The sequence below is a fragment of the Lycorma delicatula genome, chromosome 2 (assembly GCF_047948215.1).
Source record: "Lycorma delicatula isolate Av1 chromosome 2, ASM4794821v1, whole genome shotgun sequence".
Lineage (NCBI taxonomy): Eukaryota > Metazoa > Arthropoda > Insecta > Hemiptera > Fulgoridae > Lycorma > Lycorma delicatula.
This window is the reverse complement of record NC_134456.1, coordinates 225386577-225406634: the sequence shown is the minus strand read 5'-3', so window position 1 is coordinate 225406634 and position 20058 is coordinate 225386577. Positions and strand designations below refer to the sequence as shown.

Below are 20058 nucleotides of genomic sequence, written 5' to 3'. Positions count from 1 at the left end.
TCAAATGACCTCCTAGTTCATTGGATATTCAGTTTTGTTAATCTTCTGAGGAGATTATAAGTGTAATTTCTGATGTGGCATGTAAACATGCGCACACACCACCACTGCTACAATTCTATTTAGATGAATTAAAAAATTGGACTTTCTCCTGAGGAGTATCAGTGATAGTGGACTTGTTGAAAATAGTATAATAGGAAGAATTCTTTCACCTTGATGTGTGCTTATATCAAAGGCAAGTCATATAAAACATTTATAATGAAACACATACATTTTTAAAATTGTGCAACTAATCAATTTGTACATTAAAATTCATAACTTTTTAAATCACATGAATTTTTTTGAGCAATCTTATAACATATTATATTAAAAACACTTTAATGAAAAAAATAGTCATTCTAAATATATAAATAATATTCTTACAGTTTCTTTGCAAGGAGTATCAGGACATTCATCTTCATGGCATGATGCCCCACAAGGATGACCGCATAAAGATCTGAAAAAAGGATTATTTTGCACATTAGAAATCCTAGAAATTTTAATATTATTTAATATGGAGGTCTATCCAGCAAGTATTTTGAATGAATAAATATGATTCTAAGATGAAGTCAGGAAAGTAGCTGTTCAGTTGTTTAAATGGGATTTCAGATGTACAAAAGAACTCTTCTTAGTAGTGTATTGACCTTCAATGGGTATGCAATAATTTTTTCATGTCTTTTTTTGTCTTTTAATAGTGAAAAAATATGAGCGAATTTGAACAAATACCATCAAATTCTGTATAAAGCTTACCAAAAGTGTATCAAAAATGATTTAAATGATAAAAATACGACCCTCGACCACAGCAATACATGAAGCCAATCATCCATAGCTGTGAGAGTTCCTGCCAAAAAATCCACTGCAGTCCTTCCATATTCACCCTACAGTGCCAATTAAAAACGTAACGATTATTTTTTGTTTTCCAAATTAAAAACTCAACTGAAAAAATACCACTTTGGCACACCAGTGAACATGCAAAAACAAGTAAGAGAAGACTTCAATCAAGCACTGCTTGCTATGAACAATGACAGATGTGTTGGAAGCGTTGTGTGTGTTTTCAAGGAATTACACCGAAGGGGGAGAACAGTTTTGAGATTGTTTTTATATAAAAGTTCTCATTACTTTCGAAAAGATCATATATATTACAATCAACACCATTATCATTAACATCAATAATAAAATTCCAACACTTGATAGCACAAATATTCCAAAAGTAAATCAATTAAATTAATTACAAAGTGTAAAATCACACTCAGAAGAAAAGGTATTAGCCAACAGATGAGAATTTTTTTCATAAAACAATGCAGGTTGATAATTTTTGTTTTTTTTCATTTATTGATGTTGGCGATGACAATGGTCCAAAGCTGGTTAACATCAGCATGAAATTTATTTATAGCAACTACATTTCAAAATATAATATTTTTTTAAAAGTGTAATTTTTAAAATACTTTTTCCCTAAGGCTACTATGTAAGATATAAGGTTTGATAAAAAAAAATAGGCAGAATTTTAGTTTTTCTCAAAAAATCTTTATTCATCAATATTGATTTTGACACCTTCAAAGTACTCGTTTTCAGATATAATACATTTCTACCAGTGCTTTTTCCAATCTTTTAAGTACCTCTGGAACACAATTTCCAGTATGGAATTTAGCTCCTTCAGAGATTTTGCCTTTTATCTACTCAATTTTGGCAAAACATTGTTTATCATGGTTCTTTTCAGCTTGGGGAGTAGGAAGAAGTCACAGGAGGCCAAGTCTGGTGAATACAGAGGCTATGGCAAGATAACAGTGTTGTATTTGGTCAAAAATTCACGAACAAGCAGTTTAGCGTGAGCCGATACAATTGCCATGAATTGTTTTACCACAAATCCGAGTGTTTTTTCGGATTGCTTCATGCAAATGGCCCAGAACTTCCAGGTAGTAATCCTTATTGACTCTTTGACAGTGATTCAGCGATTATCCATAACCATTTTTTTCACTTTTCTGACTTTGTAATCAGTTGTTGATGTGCTGGGACACCCAGGGTGCTCATTAACTTTAATGTCTTCACGGCCCTCTTGGAAACATTTGTACCACTCGTAATACTTGTTTTATTCAGAAGAATCGAATGTTTTAGAAGATTCGCCAAAAGCAACACTCAACATTTCCATGTGGTGCTGCATTTTATTCCACTATTAAAGCAAATTTTAATGCAAATTCTTTGTTCCATTTTTCCACAAGTTAAAAATTTCCAACTATATCAAAACATGTGTAAATGTTTTGATGACCAACAATAAACTAAGCGTTCAATATGGCTATCAATGTAAACATACGCTAAGGATAAGTATACAAACATAAGAAAAAATAAACTGTGACAACTGGACTTATAGTGGGAAATTAAAAAATTCTGCGTTTTTTTTTTTATCAAACCTTGTACATACTATGGCTATCAACCACTATTTTCCAACAATATGCAACTATTTATCTGAAGCTGTACTTATTTGATTGTTTGATTTCACAGACCTATGTGAAGATATATAAATTTTAAATAATTTCAAATAATAATAATAATTATTATTATATTAAATAATTTAAAAATATTATGTATTTTGATATTACATACTATATTTAATTGTATTATTTTTTTATTTTATAGTAATATTTTTATCCTGAGTAGAAATGTAGTTAGATTGTGTTTATAATTTAACTTTTTTTTTGTTTTTTCATAGATAATTGAATCATACTTAATTTTGGAATAACTTTAATAATAAAATTAGCATTATTTTTTAACAAAACTTTGGAGAATATATTTTATTCTTAAATGTTAAAAAAATGTGGTTTAGTTAACAGTTTTTTTTTTTAATTCTCAGTAAATTTCTATAAAACAATTAATATAAATTATTAAATCAGGTTTTCTTCAACAACAAAAAGGTAGAATTGCTAAAATGAAATAAACAATATGTAAGGGGGATCATTATATAAACTAATAACATAGGTTTTAAGGAATTAAATTCTTTATGATTGTTCTATCAGTTAATACTAATTATTAATGATAATTACAACTGTCCTGCTAATGGCTATAACTAAACAGAGCCACTTTCAGTGTTTAATACTGGATCCCTTTATACTGGTAGTTCCAGTAGGGGGAGAAGTGAAGGTGACATCCCAACCCCGTAGGGGAAGACACCCGCCTAGTGACATTCCGGTTGCCACACCCTCCCCCTGTTCCTTGTCCTGCTGGGCTTTAATGAGTGTCGTCTATCACACTCTGACTTTTTACATCTCATAGTAATAAGCCTGGCCTCATTGGGATGCCACCCGATGCAGATGCCTCGGTGATTTAATAACTCATTGCTTTCACTGTAGGGTTCATCCAAACATCTTGAGTGTCCTACATTGTCTCCCTCTGAACTAGCTAACCGAGCTCACGGAAGTGCGAACCCCATACCTAGTTCTACTTACTATGAGCCAATTTTGTGAATGTCTTGTAATTCGAGGCAAAACCAACACAACATACCACCAAACATGTTGATCACAACAACGAAATTTAGACCTAGTTCCCTTAGTGAAACTCAACTTACGCTTTAAATAAACCCCTGACTTAGGTTAATTATGGATTCCGGTCTGGTCCAACAGGGAGAGGCGGATTGATCACCTACTCCCACTTAGCTCCATCGCAGAGTCCCGCGTGACATTCACCACCATAAACCGTCGCTGACAGCAAGAATTATGCATTGGTACTTCCTTATACTGTAGGATGGGAAATGCCTTTTCAGTGAGCTTATCACTAATGAGGAGGCTAGAGCCAGACAACCTGGAACTGGTCCTCCAGGTTGGGAGTTGAGCGTTGGGTTGATATCCCACCTTGTAAAAATCACAATCAGCAAGGCTCTGATAAAACAGGAACTTATGGGATTAAGAAATGAATAATGAATAAATACTTAAGATTTGGAACATGGAATGTAAGATTGGTTTATGCTCCCAGGGGCACAGAAGTTGCTGGATGAGCTTGCTTTATTTAGAATGGACCTTGTGGCGCAGCAAGAAACACAAAGAATAAATGGCAAGGAGAGGGTATGATGCAGGGAAGGAGGTTCACAATCCTGTATAAAGGGTGAGGAATACCCACCAGTTTGGCACAGGTTTTTAAGCCAAGTATAATGACGTTTGTGGATGTAAGTGAGCAGATTTGCTGCTCGAGAATTAAAAGTCATTTCTCTGTGATATGTTACCATGCTCCAAGAAAGGCTAAGGTTGGGGAAGTTAAGGATGACTTCTATAATCTGATAGAGTATGTCTATGATAAAATGCCACGGTATGGAATTAAGCTATTACTGGATGATGTAAATGAAAGGATAGGTCAAGAAAAGGTACAGAAGCTGCATGTTGGTGATCATAACTTGCATGACGTTACCAATGAGGTGGTGAGGTAAACTTGGAAGGCTTTGCAGCTGGAAAAGACTGAAGAATTATGGAGATCTTTTTTTCCCTCTAAAAAGCTATCTTTAAACAAGCATGGGCATCCCCAGATCAGAAGACAAGAAAATAGGTATATCATGTGCTGGTGGACAAGAGAAGCAAGAGCTGTGTGATATATGTAAGATCTGATCCCTAAAGAGTGCGGAAATTGGGTCAGATCACCACCTGGTATTGATCAAGCTGAAACAGAGAATATCAAAGTGCAATAATAATGTTACCAGTACTAGTTAGGGTGCAATAAGTAGTAAAAAGCCCTCTAGACAATGTATAATAAAAATATTTTTTAAAGGGTAATAGGAAAAGCTGGAGTACCAGGTGGAGATATGGAATCGTTTCAGGGCACTGGAATCTGAAGGGTGTGTCCACAACTATTTCCAGGATAAGCATGGAAGATACATGGTGGAAATCAAAAATATAATGAATTAAGCTGAGAGGACAATTAAAAGAGGAATGTAAGAGAAGTGTGGAGGACAGAAGGTTGGCAAAGGGAAGGATGTTGGAAGGCAATGGTGGGTGAGCATATGGAAAAATATAGGAAATTAGCAGAGAAACTAGGAGAGTTATTAGAAGAAAAAACAGGGGTTCTTGAAGGAAATGGTTACAAGAGTTGAACAGGACAAACATGCAAGTAATGTAAAGGACTTTTTTTGGACAATATGATTTTTTAGGAAGGGGGTACTTGCTGCCTATAAGTTTAGTCAAGAATGCAAGAAAAGACATAGTTGTGAATTATGCGGAGAGTTTTATAATTTGGAAAGAATATTTTGAGAAGCTATTGAACATACACATTGAAGTGGGATCTTTGGGATAGAAGTCACATTTGATAGTTGAAAATTTGGTGGAGGAGCCGTAGTAAGATGAAGTGATAGAGATAATTAAAACATTTAAACTGGGTAAAGCCCCAGTAAAAGATGAGATTAAAGCTGAACTGATGAAGTATGGGAGTGAATGAGCTATGAAACTGGTACGTGCAATGATACTGAAAGTGTGGAGGTAGAAGAAAATGTCTACCCAATCCACAAGAAAGAGGATAAGACTGAATGTAGCAATTATAGAGGTATCTCCCTACTTGTTACCACATACAAAATCTATCAAAAATACCACACTGGTTTTAAGAAGGGGAAGTTTACTGTGGATCAGATTTTCACAAGCCAAATATTGAGCAAATGTTGGGAGTACAGCGTTGATATGCACTACAAGTTTGTGGATTTTCAGTAGGGCTTACGACAGTCTGAATAAATGAGAATTTTAAAGGATTATGGAAAATGCGTTCATAACTGGCAAATAGGTCCATCTGTAAAAATAAGCATACAGAATCCAGAATATGAAGTAAAGTTCAAAAAATCAAAAACTGAGAAATTTAAAGTAACTACTGGGGTGAGGCAGGGAAACATTATATCACTCATTATGTTCAATCTGGCACGTGACTAAGTATTTAGGAAAGTATTACTAATCTTGGACATAAGTATGAGAGTTAAAGCTAAAAAATTCAATGTTTTGGCAAAGGCGAATGATATAGTCCTGTTTGGAGCCACAAGCAGTGAAATGATGAGAGTACTTATATAGGCAGTGGGTCTCACTTTAAGTAGTAAAAAGAGACAATATATCATGTAATCTAGGAGAGAGCAGCTGAATCTCATACAAGGGAAGACAAACATATTGAGTGAGTTGACATTTTTAAATACCTTGGATCAGTTGTGAACAACAAAAATGATATGGAAAAAGAAATCACAACTAGGATAAATACAGTGAATCAGTGCATGTATGGTTAGAATAGCATACTGAAGACAAAACTGCTATCTTTTAACACAAAGCTGCAGTCGTATCAAATGATGATTAAACCTGATTTACTGCATGGGTCCTAAACATGGAACTTGACAAGAAAAATGGAAGCAAGGTTGATGGCTTCTGAAAGGAAGGTGCTCATGAAAATATTTGGCCCAATTAGGAAAGGAGACACCTGGAGAATCATTCAGAATGCTGTTTGCTGGAAAAGATGTTGTAGCACAGATTAGAAGTTGATATTTGGGATGATTTGGACATGTTGTAAGAAAGGAGATAAAGAGGGTGATGTCGGATGGAGTTGATACAACCAGACCATTTGGAAAACCCAAGAAAAGATGGTGTGATGGTGCCAGGAAGCATCTGGACTGCTTGGGGTATAGGTAGGAGCTGGCAGAGGACAGGATGGGGGGAATAAGCTGACGAGTGAGGCTGTGAATCGACTACGGTTTGTACGCCCGGCTAAGTAAGTAATTACAACAACCTAACTATATATGAACAATTCTGTGTTACTCCAGTTGAATGAATTTAATTTTTTTACAGTTATTTATTTTAATCCTTTAAAAATGTAACGCTAACTGAATGCATAGTATTATAATCAAAATAGTTACATTGAAATTAATTTTTTTATGGCAGCTCCTTTAACTTAAATTAGCATTAATTAAAAGTAATATATAAAAGTAAAAGAAGGTAATAAAAAAGTTATCAAAAATATTTTTTTAAACTGTATTTAAAAAAAAAAAACGAACCTAGTTTTTGTACAAGGCTGAACACAGGATTGACCAGATTTTAAACATTCACCTTTATGACATGGTAAAATACATTTATGACGTCCACAAGGGAGTTCTTTACCACAAGGTAAACCACATGAAAACTCTTCTAGATGACAAGGCACGGTTTTTCTGAGCTAGAACAATTAACATAATAAATAAAAAAATTACAGATTAAAAATTCAAGATATTTTACTGCAAAAATAAATCATTCTTACAGCATTTTTGTTTATATAACAACTACAAATAATGCTACATGTTAGAAAACAGACACACACACACACGTGAAAAGGGACCTCTTATCTCAAACTGAGCAATTTTTGAAATCACGCTTAATCAAAAGAGGATAAAATTCTGAATAATTTGATACCAAATTTATAATACCACATCAATTAGTTGTTAACTTGCATTAAATTTATTCAGGCATTAAAAACCCTTCATTTTGAGAGAGAAAAAAGCAATCAAAGTTTAATAACAGTTTTCTTACCTTACAGATGATTCTACGATGATATTGTTAACTTTTTTAGAATATTTAATTGCTTGTCTTGCTATAGACACTAATAGCATTGTGAAATAATAATAATAAAAAAGAGTAAAAAATGAGTAATAAACTAATTAAAAGTTTTTATGATAATTAATTGTCCGTCTTACATAAACATAAGTTCAATAACCACTTTTATCATGGCAGTTCACATAAGTTTTTTATATTTTGAACACTTTTTTCCCCTTTTTTTATATTTAAGATAACTAATAATACATTTTTTAATAAACCACAACCAGAAAATTACTTTTCCTGCATCTTTCTTCACTTCCATGTCTGAGTCGCAGACACAGAAAATTTGCTCTTGGAAATTTTCATTTTACTCCTCTTCTTCTACTGGTCCATATAGTTGGTCTTTAAATTGTCTTTACAGTATGGTCTGATATTTTCGTACAAATACTTTTTACATTCTTTGCTCAAACCAGTGGGAGTCATTTCTCTATTATCTGTGATTTTTCCTTCGATAGCTATGGCATGCAAGATTTCTACTCCATTTAATTCAGTTTTACAAGATATCTTTCCTATACATTCTTCATTAAATTCAAAATGAAAGTATTTGGTAAGATTTGGAACTCTTTTCCATCCTTGATTTTGGAAATAATCTTGCCAATCACCACCTTAATATTCACCTCTCCCTTTTCATTGTCCACAAGAACAGCAGAATTTATTTTAGATGTTGCAGTAGATTCTCCAACAACTTCAGCTAACTCTGAAATTGATGATACAAAGATATTCTTGAACTTATTTTTTTAATAAACCAAAGACCCAGTCACGTGAAAACTTAGTATGCCCCACTGGCAAAAATGATAAAATTATTTTCTTGTTTAATTTCATTTCAACACGCCAAGCAAGATATGTCATAAAAGAATATTGATCTTATTCTGAACCATGCAATTGTCTATATGGGTGTACATTCCTTTCTCACCATGACTATAATTTTTTAAATAATTGTCAGACAAACTTACTATTAAATTTGCCCCTTTACTACCACTTTTGCTCTCAGGAATTAAATATTTGTACTGCTTATTTATAGTTTCATACATAATAGCAAAAATTCCTACTTTAAATGGAGTTAAAAATACAGTTGGCCTGGTTGTAATGGGTTTAAAGGTAAGTGCATTTGCTGAGCTGAATTGAAACTGTAATAAACTGAAGTATTTAAAGAACATGAATTTGGTGTATTACTACTATGAAGTTGCAATACATCTTTTGAATCTCTAATAACAGTGCAATAATTATCTCTTTCTTTAGCTACAAATTCTAAATGACTTCTCATAGCAGATACATTTTCCAATTTTTCTTGTTTATTAAAGCTTGCGTAACTCGACTGACATTTTTTACATAAATCATATTTAGGTTTCATGATTATAATATCACTGCAAGTCTGCCTCCAAGTGAAACTAAACACATGAATTGATATAGGTTTTTCACAGAGTGCTAACAGTGAATCACAGTATTTATTACTTTTTTTTTTGTATCACTTGTTGATAAAATTTTGGCAAATGCAGTTTTAAGTGCCTGGGATCTTACCGGGTATAAAAAGTGCATGTTGTTCGGCATAATTTTCAATGAACTTAACAAGCTCTATAAATCTAAAAAATGTTCTACTTGATTGACAACTACCAGCACTTCCATGGCTTTTACCTATAAGGTCAGTCATTGTAATTTTTTGTCAATTTCTTAAATCTTTTAATTTTTATGTGACAAGCAAACAAGAACAATTCTTTGCAAACATTTAGCAATTTAATAAAAATTTTGTTCTGAAAAATGTATGCGCATTTTGAATTTTGTGAGTATAAGCAGTCACTTCCCTGTCATTTGAAAGGCATAAGATGTTCTAATTATTAACTGATCTAACCTATTGACATCCTTTTCATAATAATCTAACTAATCACATTCATTTCTCATCTCAGTTACTTTTCTTGGGACAGCAAGCTGTTTAATACAAAAATAATTATTTGGACCCAAAATAAGTTTTGGACCCGCGACCTTTTTGTAAAAAAAAAATGCTTACTACTAATTGGGGGTTTTGTTCTGATGAAGGTTGGCCTGTTTTCAGCAAATTAAAATCTCCTAACATTAAATTACCTCCTCCATCATTTTCATCAATCACAGAAACTGGTTCTTCAGCTTCCACTTAACAATTCTACTTAACAAACAAGATTTTTGATCGACTGGTCAATATTTTCAACAGGAACACATATTTCACTATCATCTAATAATTTAGGGGTTGATTTATCTGAACTAGTATCATCACTACCACACTCTCTCGAAAAATATTTATCAATGACGCTGTAATCATCTTCAGGTATATTGTAATACACACCAGTCATTAAAAACTTTTAAAATCCTATTGTCACTCATTTTAAAACCAACCATTAATCTGAAATTAAAAAAATGCCAATTTCTAGAATCACCTGATAGATGGAAGCCTATATCCCAATACAGTGCAATGGTTTAACAGCACTACTTTTATATTACTTTTTATATTAAATAGTTTGTAAAAAACATCATTAAAACCATTTCACCGTTTTTAAAAATGAAATTATAAACCGTTTTTACAGTTTTACTAGACTACAATGTCAAGCAAAAAGGGACCTGTTACAGTGATTTAGTATTGCTGACCAGAGGTCCCTTTTCACAAACATGACACTGGTTAAAATATTAAACATTTTCTCAACCTAGCGAAATGATCTGGAACTAAAACCTACTTTAAATGATACAGAAACAATCACACAGTATCTGATTCAGCTAAAAATAGAAAACTGACATTTTTTATCTGTAAGTAACATGATTTTTCATTATACCAACATTTTATGCTTCCCAACAAGAAGTCACTTTTCGTAACAGGGGTCACACATATATATTTACAAAAACCCAATTCATGAAGTAAAAGAAAAAAGTATTTCATACTTTTATGTGTGCAAATATATGTATATTTTATTTGTACAGCACGTGTAGTATTTTTACTTTTTTGACACAAATCTTTTCAAGTGGTGGTAATTGTCAAACAATCTTGTCACTCTACTACTTTCCTATAAGTCTGAATCAGAATAATAATTTTTTAGTTTGGTGAAATCAAATGCAGACATCACCATAATTAAGAAAGCAATAATCAGTTGAAAAAGTCAAATTTTTGATCAAGTGAATAAAAAAAAAACTTATATCAAAAAAGTCATAACTTAATATAATGGCTCATTTAATTTTGAAGTGATTTTAAATTTAAGATAACATCACACTGTTGTAATCTAACATTAATTATTTGTGGAATATAGTGGCATAGAAGGTTCAATTACATAATAGGTACCCTGTAAACATGACAAAAGGATTAGTTGCAATAAGGAGCTTTGATGCAGACACACATGACTGTCCATGAGCAAGTGTACTTTATAAATGATGATGATGGTTCTGAAACTTGTACTGCATGGTAATCTGTTTAAGTTACAAAAGTAGTGAAACCAATGTCTCTGGCACTATTAATATTGTAACAAGACTGGTACAACAGACCTGAGTAATGGATTTCTGCCAAGAAAGTAGTAGAAAATAACAAACGAAAGGAATCCAGAAGGGGGACTAAAAGGAATATTTTGCTAAGGCTAATCATATCAGGGTAATAATGTATGGGAAAATGTCTCTGAAGATCATTCTCATACCTCAACTTGGGTCTGGTTCTCCAGGTAAAGTGAATAGGAGTATAGCTACTCCAAGGAAGACAAACTGAGTTCAGTTTTTGATGAACCGAGTATTACGTGAGGAGTCTAAAACAACCATTGTGCATGTTTGTACAACATGTAAAGTGATGTCACAAGTAATTCTGGTGAGGACAGTGGGCGACTACAGGAGGTTGTCTGGTGAGTTACTATAGACAATTACAGAATGGGATAAAGTGTTAGTTCATTCATACAACAGGGTAGTTTTATTTGTTAAAAAGGAAAGGTATTTGCAGTAAAAGAACTTTAGACTTACTGTATATTAGCTGTTAAAAGTATAAATGTTATCGGTCATTATAATGCCTTATGCCTTTTGTCAACTGAACTAAATTCTGGTTTTTACAATTTAACTACTTGTAAATAAATTGTGACCTTACTTTAATTTCTATTTTGTATGTAATCATTGCTAATTATTATTATTATTGACATTTATTGTTATTATACACTGTTATTACTACTATTTTATTACTATTATTATACAGTTATTGTTATTGTCGTTAATTAATATTGTAACTATTGTTATTTTTATTATCATTGAATTGTCTTATTTTACTTACTTCTTAAACTAAAAAAATATAATTATAAACATTCTTAAATTGCAAATCTCTTGATACCCTGATTGAGCCACAAACAGATGACAATATAATGTGAAAAGAAAACTTATACAAAAAAAAAAGTTACAAAGAAATTCAAAACACTGAGGAAAGGTGAGATGGTTGTATGCTATAACTGCACTATGGCATTTTGTGCATGCAAGGATAAAAAGCCAGAACAAACAATAAGAACATTTCATACCCTGCCTTGGTTGTAACTTCGAGAAGTAGATAGAATTACTAACCAGAATATAAAAAAGCCAAATTTAGTAGTAGACCGTAATAACAAAATGGGCAAAGTAGCTCTCATAAACCAAGTTATCACTGCCTACCCTTCCATGAGAAAGAACTTGAAATAGTACAAAAAATATAGACATACCCAGTACAATACTATGGTTATTTATAATTGCTTGAATTCAAAAAAATGTAGCTATCTGAAAATACGGGAGTCCTTCATTTATGGCTTGCTAGAAGTGCACCATTGACTTTCATTATCTCATAACAGAGGCAGGAGATCAAATGAACCAACACCACTTTGGTTGCAATTCAGATGTTTCTAGTCAGCAATTCCTTCTACTGAAAAAAGAAAGGATGCCATGAAGTGTTGTGTAAAATGAAAAAAAAAAAAAAACAAGGGAAGCAAAAAGAATCACATTATCAATGCAAATTGTATGAAGTTGCACTATATGTTACCCCATGTTTTGAAGGCTTCCACACTAACAAAAAGTTTTAAAAATTATTTTTCATTTATAAATGTTTTTTAGAGTTGAAAAAATTATTATAAAGTGAATTAGAAAAATTTTTAAATCATGTTATTTTTTTCTTTTTTGCTAGGCTGGAGTAAAAATAGCTTTATTTTTTGCTGGCAGTGATGGGGTTAAGAAAGAGAAACAAAGAACTCTTTATCAACAACATCTGAAAACGCCACTGACAAAACTGAAATGGCTTTAATAAAACACTATGCAACCTACATTTGAGGAAACAGGTATCAATAGATTATTTAAGTACTGAAGAGAATAACACCAAAGATTTTTGAATGTTAATAAAAAGAACAAGGACAAACATTTTAATTATAAGATCTCACAACTTGAAATTATAACACATAATATATTTGTTTTTTTAAAAAAAAAAAAAGAATGGCAATTAATAAAGAATGACTTGTATAACAAATTTTATTGAAGTATCTTAATTTGTTTGTTTATGAATTTCTAGTAAAAGAAAAAAGAAAAATTACTAACAGTAAAATGGAAATCTTAAAATTTTTGGACATTTGTTTATGGGAACTTAATTCTTTATTTTTATATGAAACCATCACCACTTTAAAGTACAGAAGTTTTAAATAACTAAACTTATAACTAATTATTAACTTAAAATGTTTAAGTTATAAAAGTTGCATATAATGCTTATTATTAAATATCATTATTTCAAATAAACTAATTTTTTCTTTCTGAACCCAACTCCTTTAAAAAATTACTTTATAGTAATAGTAAAAATTAAATACTTTATGTAGGTAAGTATAAAATTTTAAATTAAAAAGTTGTTAAAATGATACTTAAATAACAACCTCATGCATGCCATGACAATATTTGGCAGTCAAAACTGTACACGGAGGGCAATCTGGCTCACTATGGCAGTTATGTAGTGCTGGATGATCACAATTGTGGGAGCGTGTACATGGCTTTGAACATTCTGGTGGCTTAGTACCACATGCAACAGGTGGGTATAATACACTGCTGCGACATTCACAATACAATTCTTCAAAACCTATAAACATTTGAAAATCAATTTAGATACTGTACCAGTAAAAAAAAGCAACTGTTACATTCAATTTAATAAAAAAAACATCAAAATAATAAAATGAACAATTTAACAAATTAAAATTAGATATAAACAATTTAAATTTAATACATCTTCACAATACTAGCACATTATTTTTAATGATTATCGATCAAGATGAATATACTTTCTGATACCATAATCTTTCTCTAACCATTTCATGAAGAATAGTTAATACTCTGGGATGTTATTCATGAAACTTAATGATTGTTAAAAACCCATCAACATAAAATTTTATTAATTTTACTGCACAATGTCATCAGTGACAACAGATGGCCTTCTTCATAATGAATATCACTTCTTTCTACTTTCAACTTATGTCACCACTTTATCTATTTACACGGCGTGTTTTTAAAGTAGGGTTTCCATTTAGGATTTGTCACATAATGTAAACAGATGGCATTTGTGTAGCTTTGTCATCAATAGTCATCTGCTAATAACAATACTTTAGTCATTTTCTTGTTAATTGTTTCTATTTGTTCATTTATAAGAGGTGTAATTCTTATCCTGCCTAGTGTGAAGTATGAGGGAGTAATCAGATTTTTGATGGAAAAAACAATTCAGTGACTGAAATTCCAAACAAATTTGTGAGGTTTATGGACTAAAAATTATTAGTGATGCTAAAGTAAGACAGTGGTGCCATTCATCGTGAGGCAGAGAATGAACATGAAGAATGTAGCAGCTGGCCGTCATTGGTGATAACAGATGATTTAATGGAAAAAATTTATGAAAAAATCTGAAAACTGGCAATTAACCATGTCAAAATTGTTTTTAATAATTCCTAATCTTTCACAATCTTTGATTTATGAGGTTTTGGGTGAAAAATTGGACTAAAAAAAATTGTGTTTCAAATGGGTGCCAGAAATGTTAAGGCACGTATGCAACGTAAAACATCTTGTTGTAGCACATGAATTTTTACAGCATTATGAAAATGAAGGTGATGAAGGTTTAATCATATTGTTCCCAGAGATGAAACAGGGATTTCTTATTCGAACATTAAGACAAAGCAGCAGCAGCAGTCAATGCAATGGCAGCATTCATCTCCTAAACTGAAGAAGTTCAAACAAGAACATTTGGTAAAGAAACTTATGGCTGCTTCTTTTTGAGGAAAAACGCGTCTAGCTTGTTGAATTTAATGATCGCAGAACTACAGTGAATGCCAATACATATTGAGAAATATTAAAATATTTTAGAATAGCTATAAAAAACAAACGATGTAGAATGCTACCCCACAGGATTTTTTTGCTTGTCAATGGCTGATCACACATGACGAATCAGACAGCGAGACAACTGAAAAGATTTTTGGAGTTCTTCCATCATCCACTTTATAGACCTAACTTAGCTCCCAGCAATTACTTTTTTTTCGCCTAAATAGTAGCTTGAATCAAAAAGGTTTGACAATAACAACGAATTGAAAAATGGCATTACTGGGCGTTATTGTAAGTCACAGGTGGAGCAATTGCTTAAAGAGGGAATGAAGTTAGTGAAATGCTATGAAAAATATGTTGAAGTTAAAGGCAGCTGGATAGAAAAGTAGTTTTTATGCGTAAACGTAGAGTTTGTTCATACTTTTCAGCTTTGTTTTTATTTCAAAAGAGACCTTTCTTTAAAAGTAAGCCTCTATCTTACCTCTTCTTATAAACAGAAACAAGATGACGAGAGTTTTAGCCAGTTTCTTCGTTTGAGAAAAAACAACACTAAATGAACCTCACATTCTGATGTGGAATGATAGAGCAATTTTTAACATATTCTGAAGTATAACATTGCTGAAACTGAAGGTTATTTAGCTCTACATTACATGTGGACCCTTTCAGATAGATATTGCAACACTGTTGACTATGAAAAAAATGTCGTTTTAACTTTTAACCTTATCTATTTGTAATAACCATACTTTTTATACTTTCTGAATAGTCTTCATAAATATTACATATGTGACTCACTAGTTCTCCAGCAGGGTTTACAGTGACCTTTGTGGCACAGTTCTTCACAACGGTGTTGTCCGCAGCTAAGTATATGATTGCACGGTATAGGGCAAACATGATCAACTTCAATACAGCATAACTGGTTACACTTGTGTTTTCCACAACTTCGTTTCTGAAACATAAAAAAAAACTTTTCATTAAAAGTTTAAATTAAATAATCATAATTAATATTTATAATGATAATTAAACATATAAATTTCATACACAGAAAATGGTTATTGGAATATTATTGGGTATAAGTCAATCCAACAACTATAAATGGTAAATTAAAATATTAAAAACAAAAGGACTTTTGATGTGTGGTTCAAAAGGAGGTGCAGATCAATAACCAAATGAGAATAGTTGAAAAAAGGAAAAATTTAATAATGGTTTCAAGTACTTACATTTACTTTATTTTTTTATGCAATTAACATTTCATTCCAATCATTTTGACATTGTGAAACAAGCTTCTAAAGATCCATTGCATAAAATTCTGCCACCTGAAATTGTAGTGACTTTTGCACCAAGATTTCAACTCTTTATGTTCCTTGAATCGTTGAGACACAAGCCAATTTTCCAGGTGTAGGAAGAGATGTTAGTCCCTGGTTGCAAGATCAGGACTGTAAAGGGGATATAACAAATTTTCCACTCAAATTTTTGAATTGTTTCTGTTGTGCATGGAGCCATATGTGAATTGCATATCATAAAGAACAATTCCTGATCTCAACATTCCCTGTCAACGGTTTTGAATGGCACAACATAGATTAGAAAGTGTTTTTAAATAACATGTGATGTGTTGGATGTTCCAGGCTAATATAAGAACTTCAGTTTAGTGAACCATCAAAAAACACAATTCGAACACCACGATCAATTTAAGTTGGCTATAACATCTGCACTTTGACATCTGTTTTTAACGTCTTATTACAATTTTAATTAGTTTTACTTTAGTGACCAAATGTGACCTAGTGACCTAATGATTTAATAATTGTGTTATCTTAACAACTGATGATGGATCCTGTGGGTCTGAAAAGGCCTTCTTGAATAAGAAAAGATTTTAACACATAAAGTTGAGATCAATCTTATTTTTTATGTATGTATATGGTGATTTTTAAACAAATAATTAATTGTAATCCGACACAAAGGACAACATGTTTAAAAAAATATTTATGTCTTATCTCAATATTCTGTTCTAGATGACTTAATAGAATAAAAGTATACACGAGGTCTGTTCAGAAAATAACCGAACATTTTTAATTACATGCCTAAATGTAGTAAGAATTCATTACGTGTGGTTAAGAATTAAATATAATAAGAATTGATTAATAAGAATAATTACATGCATATAAGACTGAACATTTTTAATTATACGATTGGCAGCGTTGTTTTCCATATAACCTCCGCTGTAACCATATATTCATGGATTGTTGGTATCTCATTTAGTTTTTGTGTTTGTTTCATTTATGTTAAGTAATAAAACAAATACTGATTTGAATTAACAATTCTATATTAACATGTTCATGATTTAATTTAATTTGTATTACATCGTTGAAAAAAATATATATAATTTTATGTATGTACAGTACATGTCTACTGTATGATGTGTAAAATATGAGTTCAAATGATAAACTAGTTCAAATGAGATGAGACCGAGACGAGACAAGACTAGAGCGACTGGAGCCGGCTTATATAGCCTAGTCTAGTGCTGAGCCGGCTTATATAATGTAGATGGAGTTCAGTGGACCGCCAGAAGCTGTGTGCGGTACGGAGCCGAGAGAGTTGTCAGGCGCTTTGTCTCAACATACTGCCCACTATAATTTAACACATCTTATGATAATGTAATAAGATTGAATCCAACAAGCTTAGCGACTAACCTGTATTGTACGGTTGTGTGTTATGCACTAAAAATTAATGAATAAAAACACATGTTTAATAAAATACAAGCAAATTATGTTAAAAACAGGAAAAACTAATATTTAACATCACATGGTGCCAGACAGCAGTGCTGCCTGAACATACCATTCACCAGAAGTCGGTATGGTTTCTTAAAGTTCAAAAACATGAAACTGAATATATAAAACAACAAACAAGAATAATTAATAAATTAAACAATAATATAAAATGTCTCGGTCACTGGTGGGTAATGGACATATCTTGGTCACGTATCTTTTACAAATCCCTGTTGGTGTTCAAATTGTAGCTACTTGAACAAGGTTGTATGGTCCAGGATGTATGTCATCAATAACACCTAATTTCCATTGCAGTGGTGGCATGTTGTTATTCTCTTTTAATAAAACTAGAGTTTCAGGTTGATGCGATGGATGCTTAGTTCTCCATTTGGAACGTTGTTGAAGTCGAGATAGGTTATCGAAAGATCACTGGTGTCAGATGGTCTGACTACTTCGCTGAACTAACTGCCATCAGTTAAGCCCGTTTAAAGGTAGGTCAGTTACATTAGGATTAGGTAGAGAAATAAGAGGACTATCAATTAAGAAATGTCCTGAATTAGAAGTGGGATCAGAGGAATTTGAAGATAATGTACAAAGGGAGTGGGAATTAAGACAAGCTTCTATTTGGGTAAATATAGTAATGAGCTCCTCAAAGATTAAAGCTAAATTTCCTACCACATGTCTTAAATGATATTTCACTGATTTTACCGTGGTTTACCATAAGCCTCCGAAATGTGGTGAATTTGGTGGAATAAAGTGTCATTGAATCCCCTTTTCGAAAAATGTTTGCTATTTTTCTTCTTACATTCTCATTATTTAAAAATTTATACGAGCAAGGTGAATTATTGGTTCCGATGAAATTAACCCCATTATCACTGTGTAGGTTAGAACACAGACTTCTTTTTGAGACAAATTTTCTGATAAATTGCTAAGTAATTCTAAATCCATAGCTTTGGTAGACAGGCAAACAAATAACTCTCTTATTTGAGGACCAACAAATATTCCTTCTTTAATTTTTCCTTCACTTACATTTGGAAATTTCTGCCTGATGTACAAAAATACAGGACTCTCCTTCTTCATTGCTTTTACGAAATTTTTCATTAGTCCTAGCTTGATATGGAGGGAGTAAAAATATTTTTTTGGGTTTAACTAAGGGCTCATGAATAATATTTTTCGTATTTGGAGTTAAGTTGTCTCATTTCTTGCACTCTTTGGTAACATAATGTTTATCCCTAGCTCGGCTGTCCCATTCACAAAAAAGCACATGTGCTTAGTACAGCCTAAATGCATGCCTAACAAAATAGCTTTCAAGTTTAACAAATAACTTTCAAATCACCACATATGTTCCAGCTATGTGTTTTATAATTTATTTTTTTCAAGAATATCTTTCATCACATTGTATGTCTCTTTCAAATTAATACCATAAGCGATTGGTATCAAAGGATATTTGTTACCATTGTGTAGTAGAACCACTTTTAAACTATACTTGGACGAATCTATGAAAAGGTGCCAGTTCTCAGGTTTATGAACTTGTCTTAAGTGCAAAATAAGCTCATCAATATTTGTGCAATAAACCAAATTACTTTCATCAATAAAGTACTGAGAAAGTTCTCTTTGTCGGCTTCAAAAGCCCAAAATTTTTGTATTTTATTGAAGTAAATTCCAACCTTGCAGTCTTGATCCTAACAGTTCAGTTTGATTTATTGATAAATTTAAATCCCTAACCAAGTCATTTAATTCACTTTGTGATATAAGATGTGGCTTATTGGAAGATAATTCAAAATCAAAATCATTGTTGTCTTCTTCAGTAGTGCCCGATTCTTCATCGTTGCTTTCAAAACATACATTCATAAGTGGCTCAGGAACTGGAATAATTTCACTGTGAGATGAAACAGGCCTGATTACAATGAAGGATATTTTACAGTATGTTTAGATTTTTTAGAAATTCCAAACACACTTGTTAAACAAAAGTTACAATCAGTTACATGATCTTTTGGTTCACGCCAAACCATAGGTACACCAAATGGCAAAGCCTTCCGTGTACCTTTCAGTCATCCTCTCTTAAATATACAGAACAATTAGTGTATACTGTATGAGAAGCCCACGTCTTATTGTGATCACCAATTTCATTGAGAGTACAAATGATATGGTTTTTTATTTAAAGGTGAAATGTTTTTACTATTAATGATTGTAATGATTTTACCGTAAACTTACCACATAATAACAAAAGGCATCCACATCATTTACATAATTTCAAGGCATTATGATACTGCACTGTTAGCAAACTTAAGACAGCAATACAACTGAACAAAATTAATTCATTCCTAAATCCAGTGCTTAATACAAACACAGCTGTGTTTGCAGCTAGATGTTTGACCTGCATAGATATGATTAATCTTGTCCATGAAGGCTCACTCGTCAGTATTAGA

General features: G+C 32.1%; 1 protein-coding gene across 1 annotated transcript in view; it reads right to left on the bottom strand.

The window, feature by feature from the left end:
• The window catches only part of stc (nuclear transcription factor, X-box binding stc), a 90482-nt gene that overhangs the window by 30279 nt on the left and 40145 nt on the right, over positions 1-20058 (bottom strand). Inside the window, exons 12-15 of the mRNA XM_075357282.1 lie at positions 15663-15816; positions 13451-13650; positions 7022-7179; positions 421-493 (exon numbers count right to left, since the gene is read on the bottom strand). Of these exons, the coding sequence (XP_075213397.1) occupies positions 421-493; positions 7022-7179; positions 13451-13650; positions 15663-15816 (585 nt within the window). The remainder of the gene's footprint in view (positions 1-420; positions 494-7021; positions 7180-13450; positions 13651-15662; positions 15817-20058) is intronic.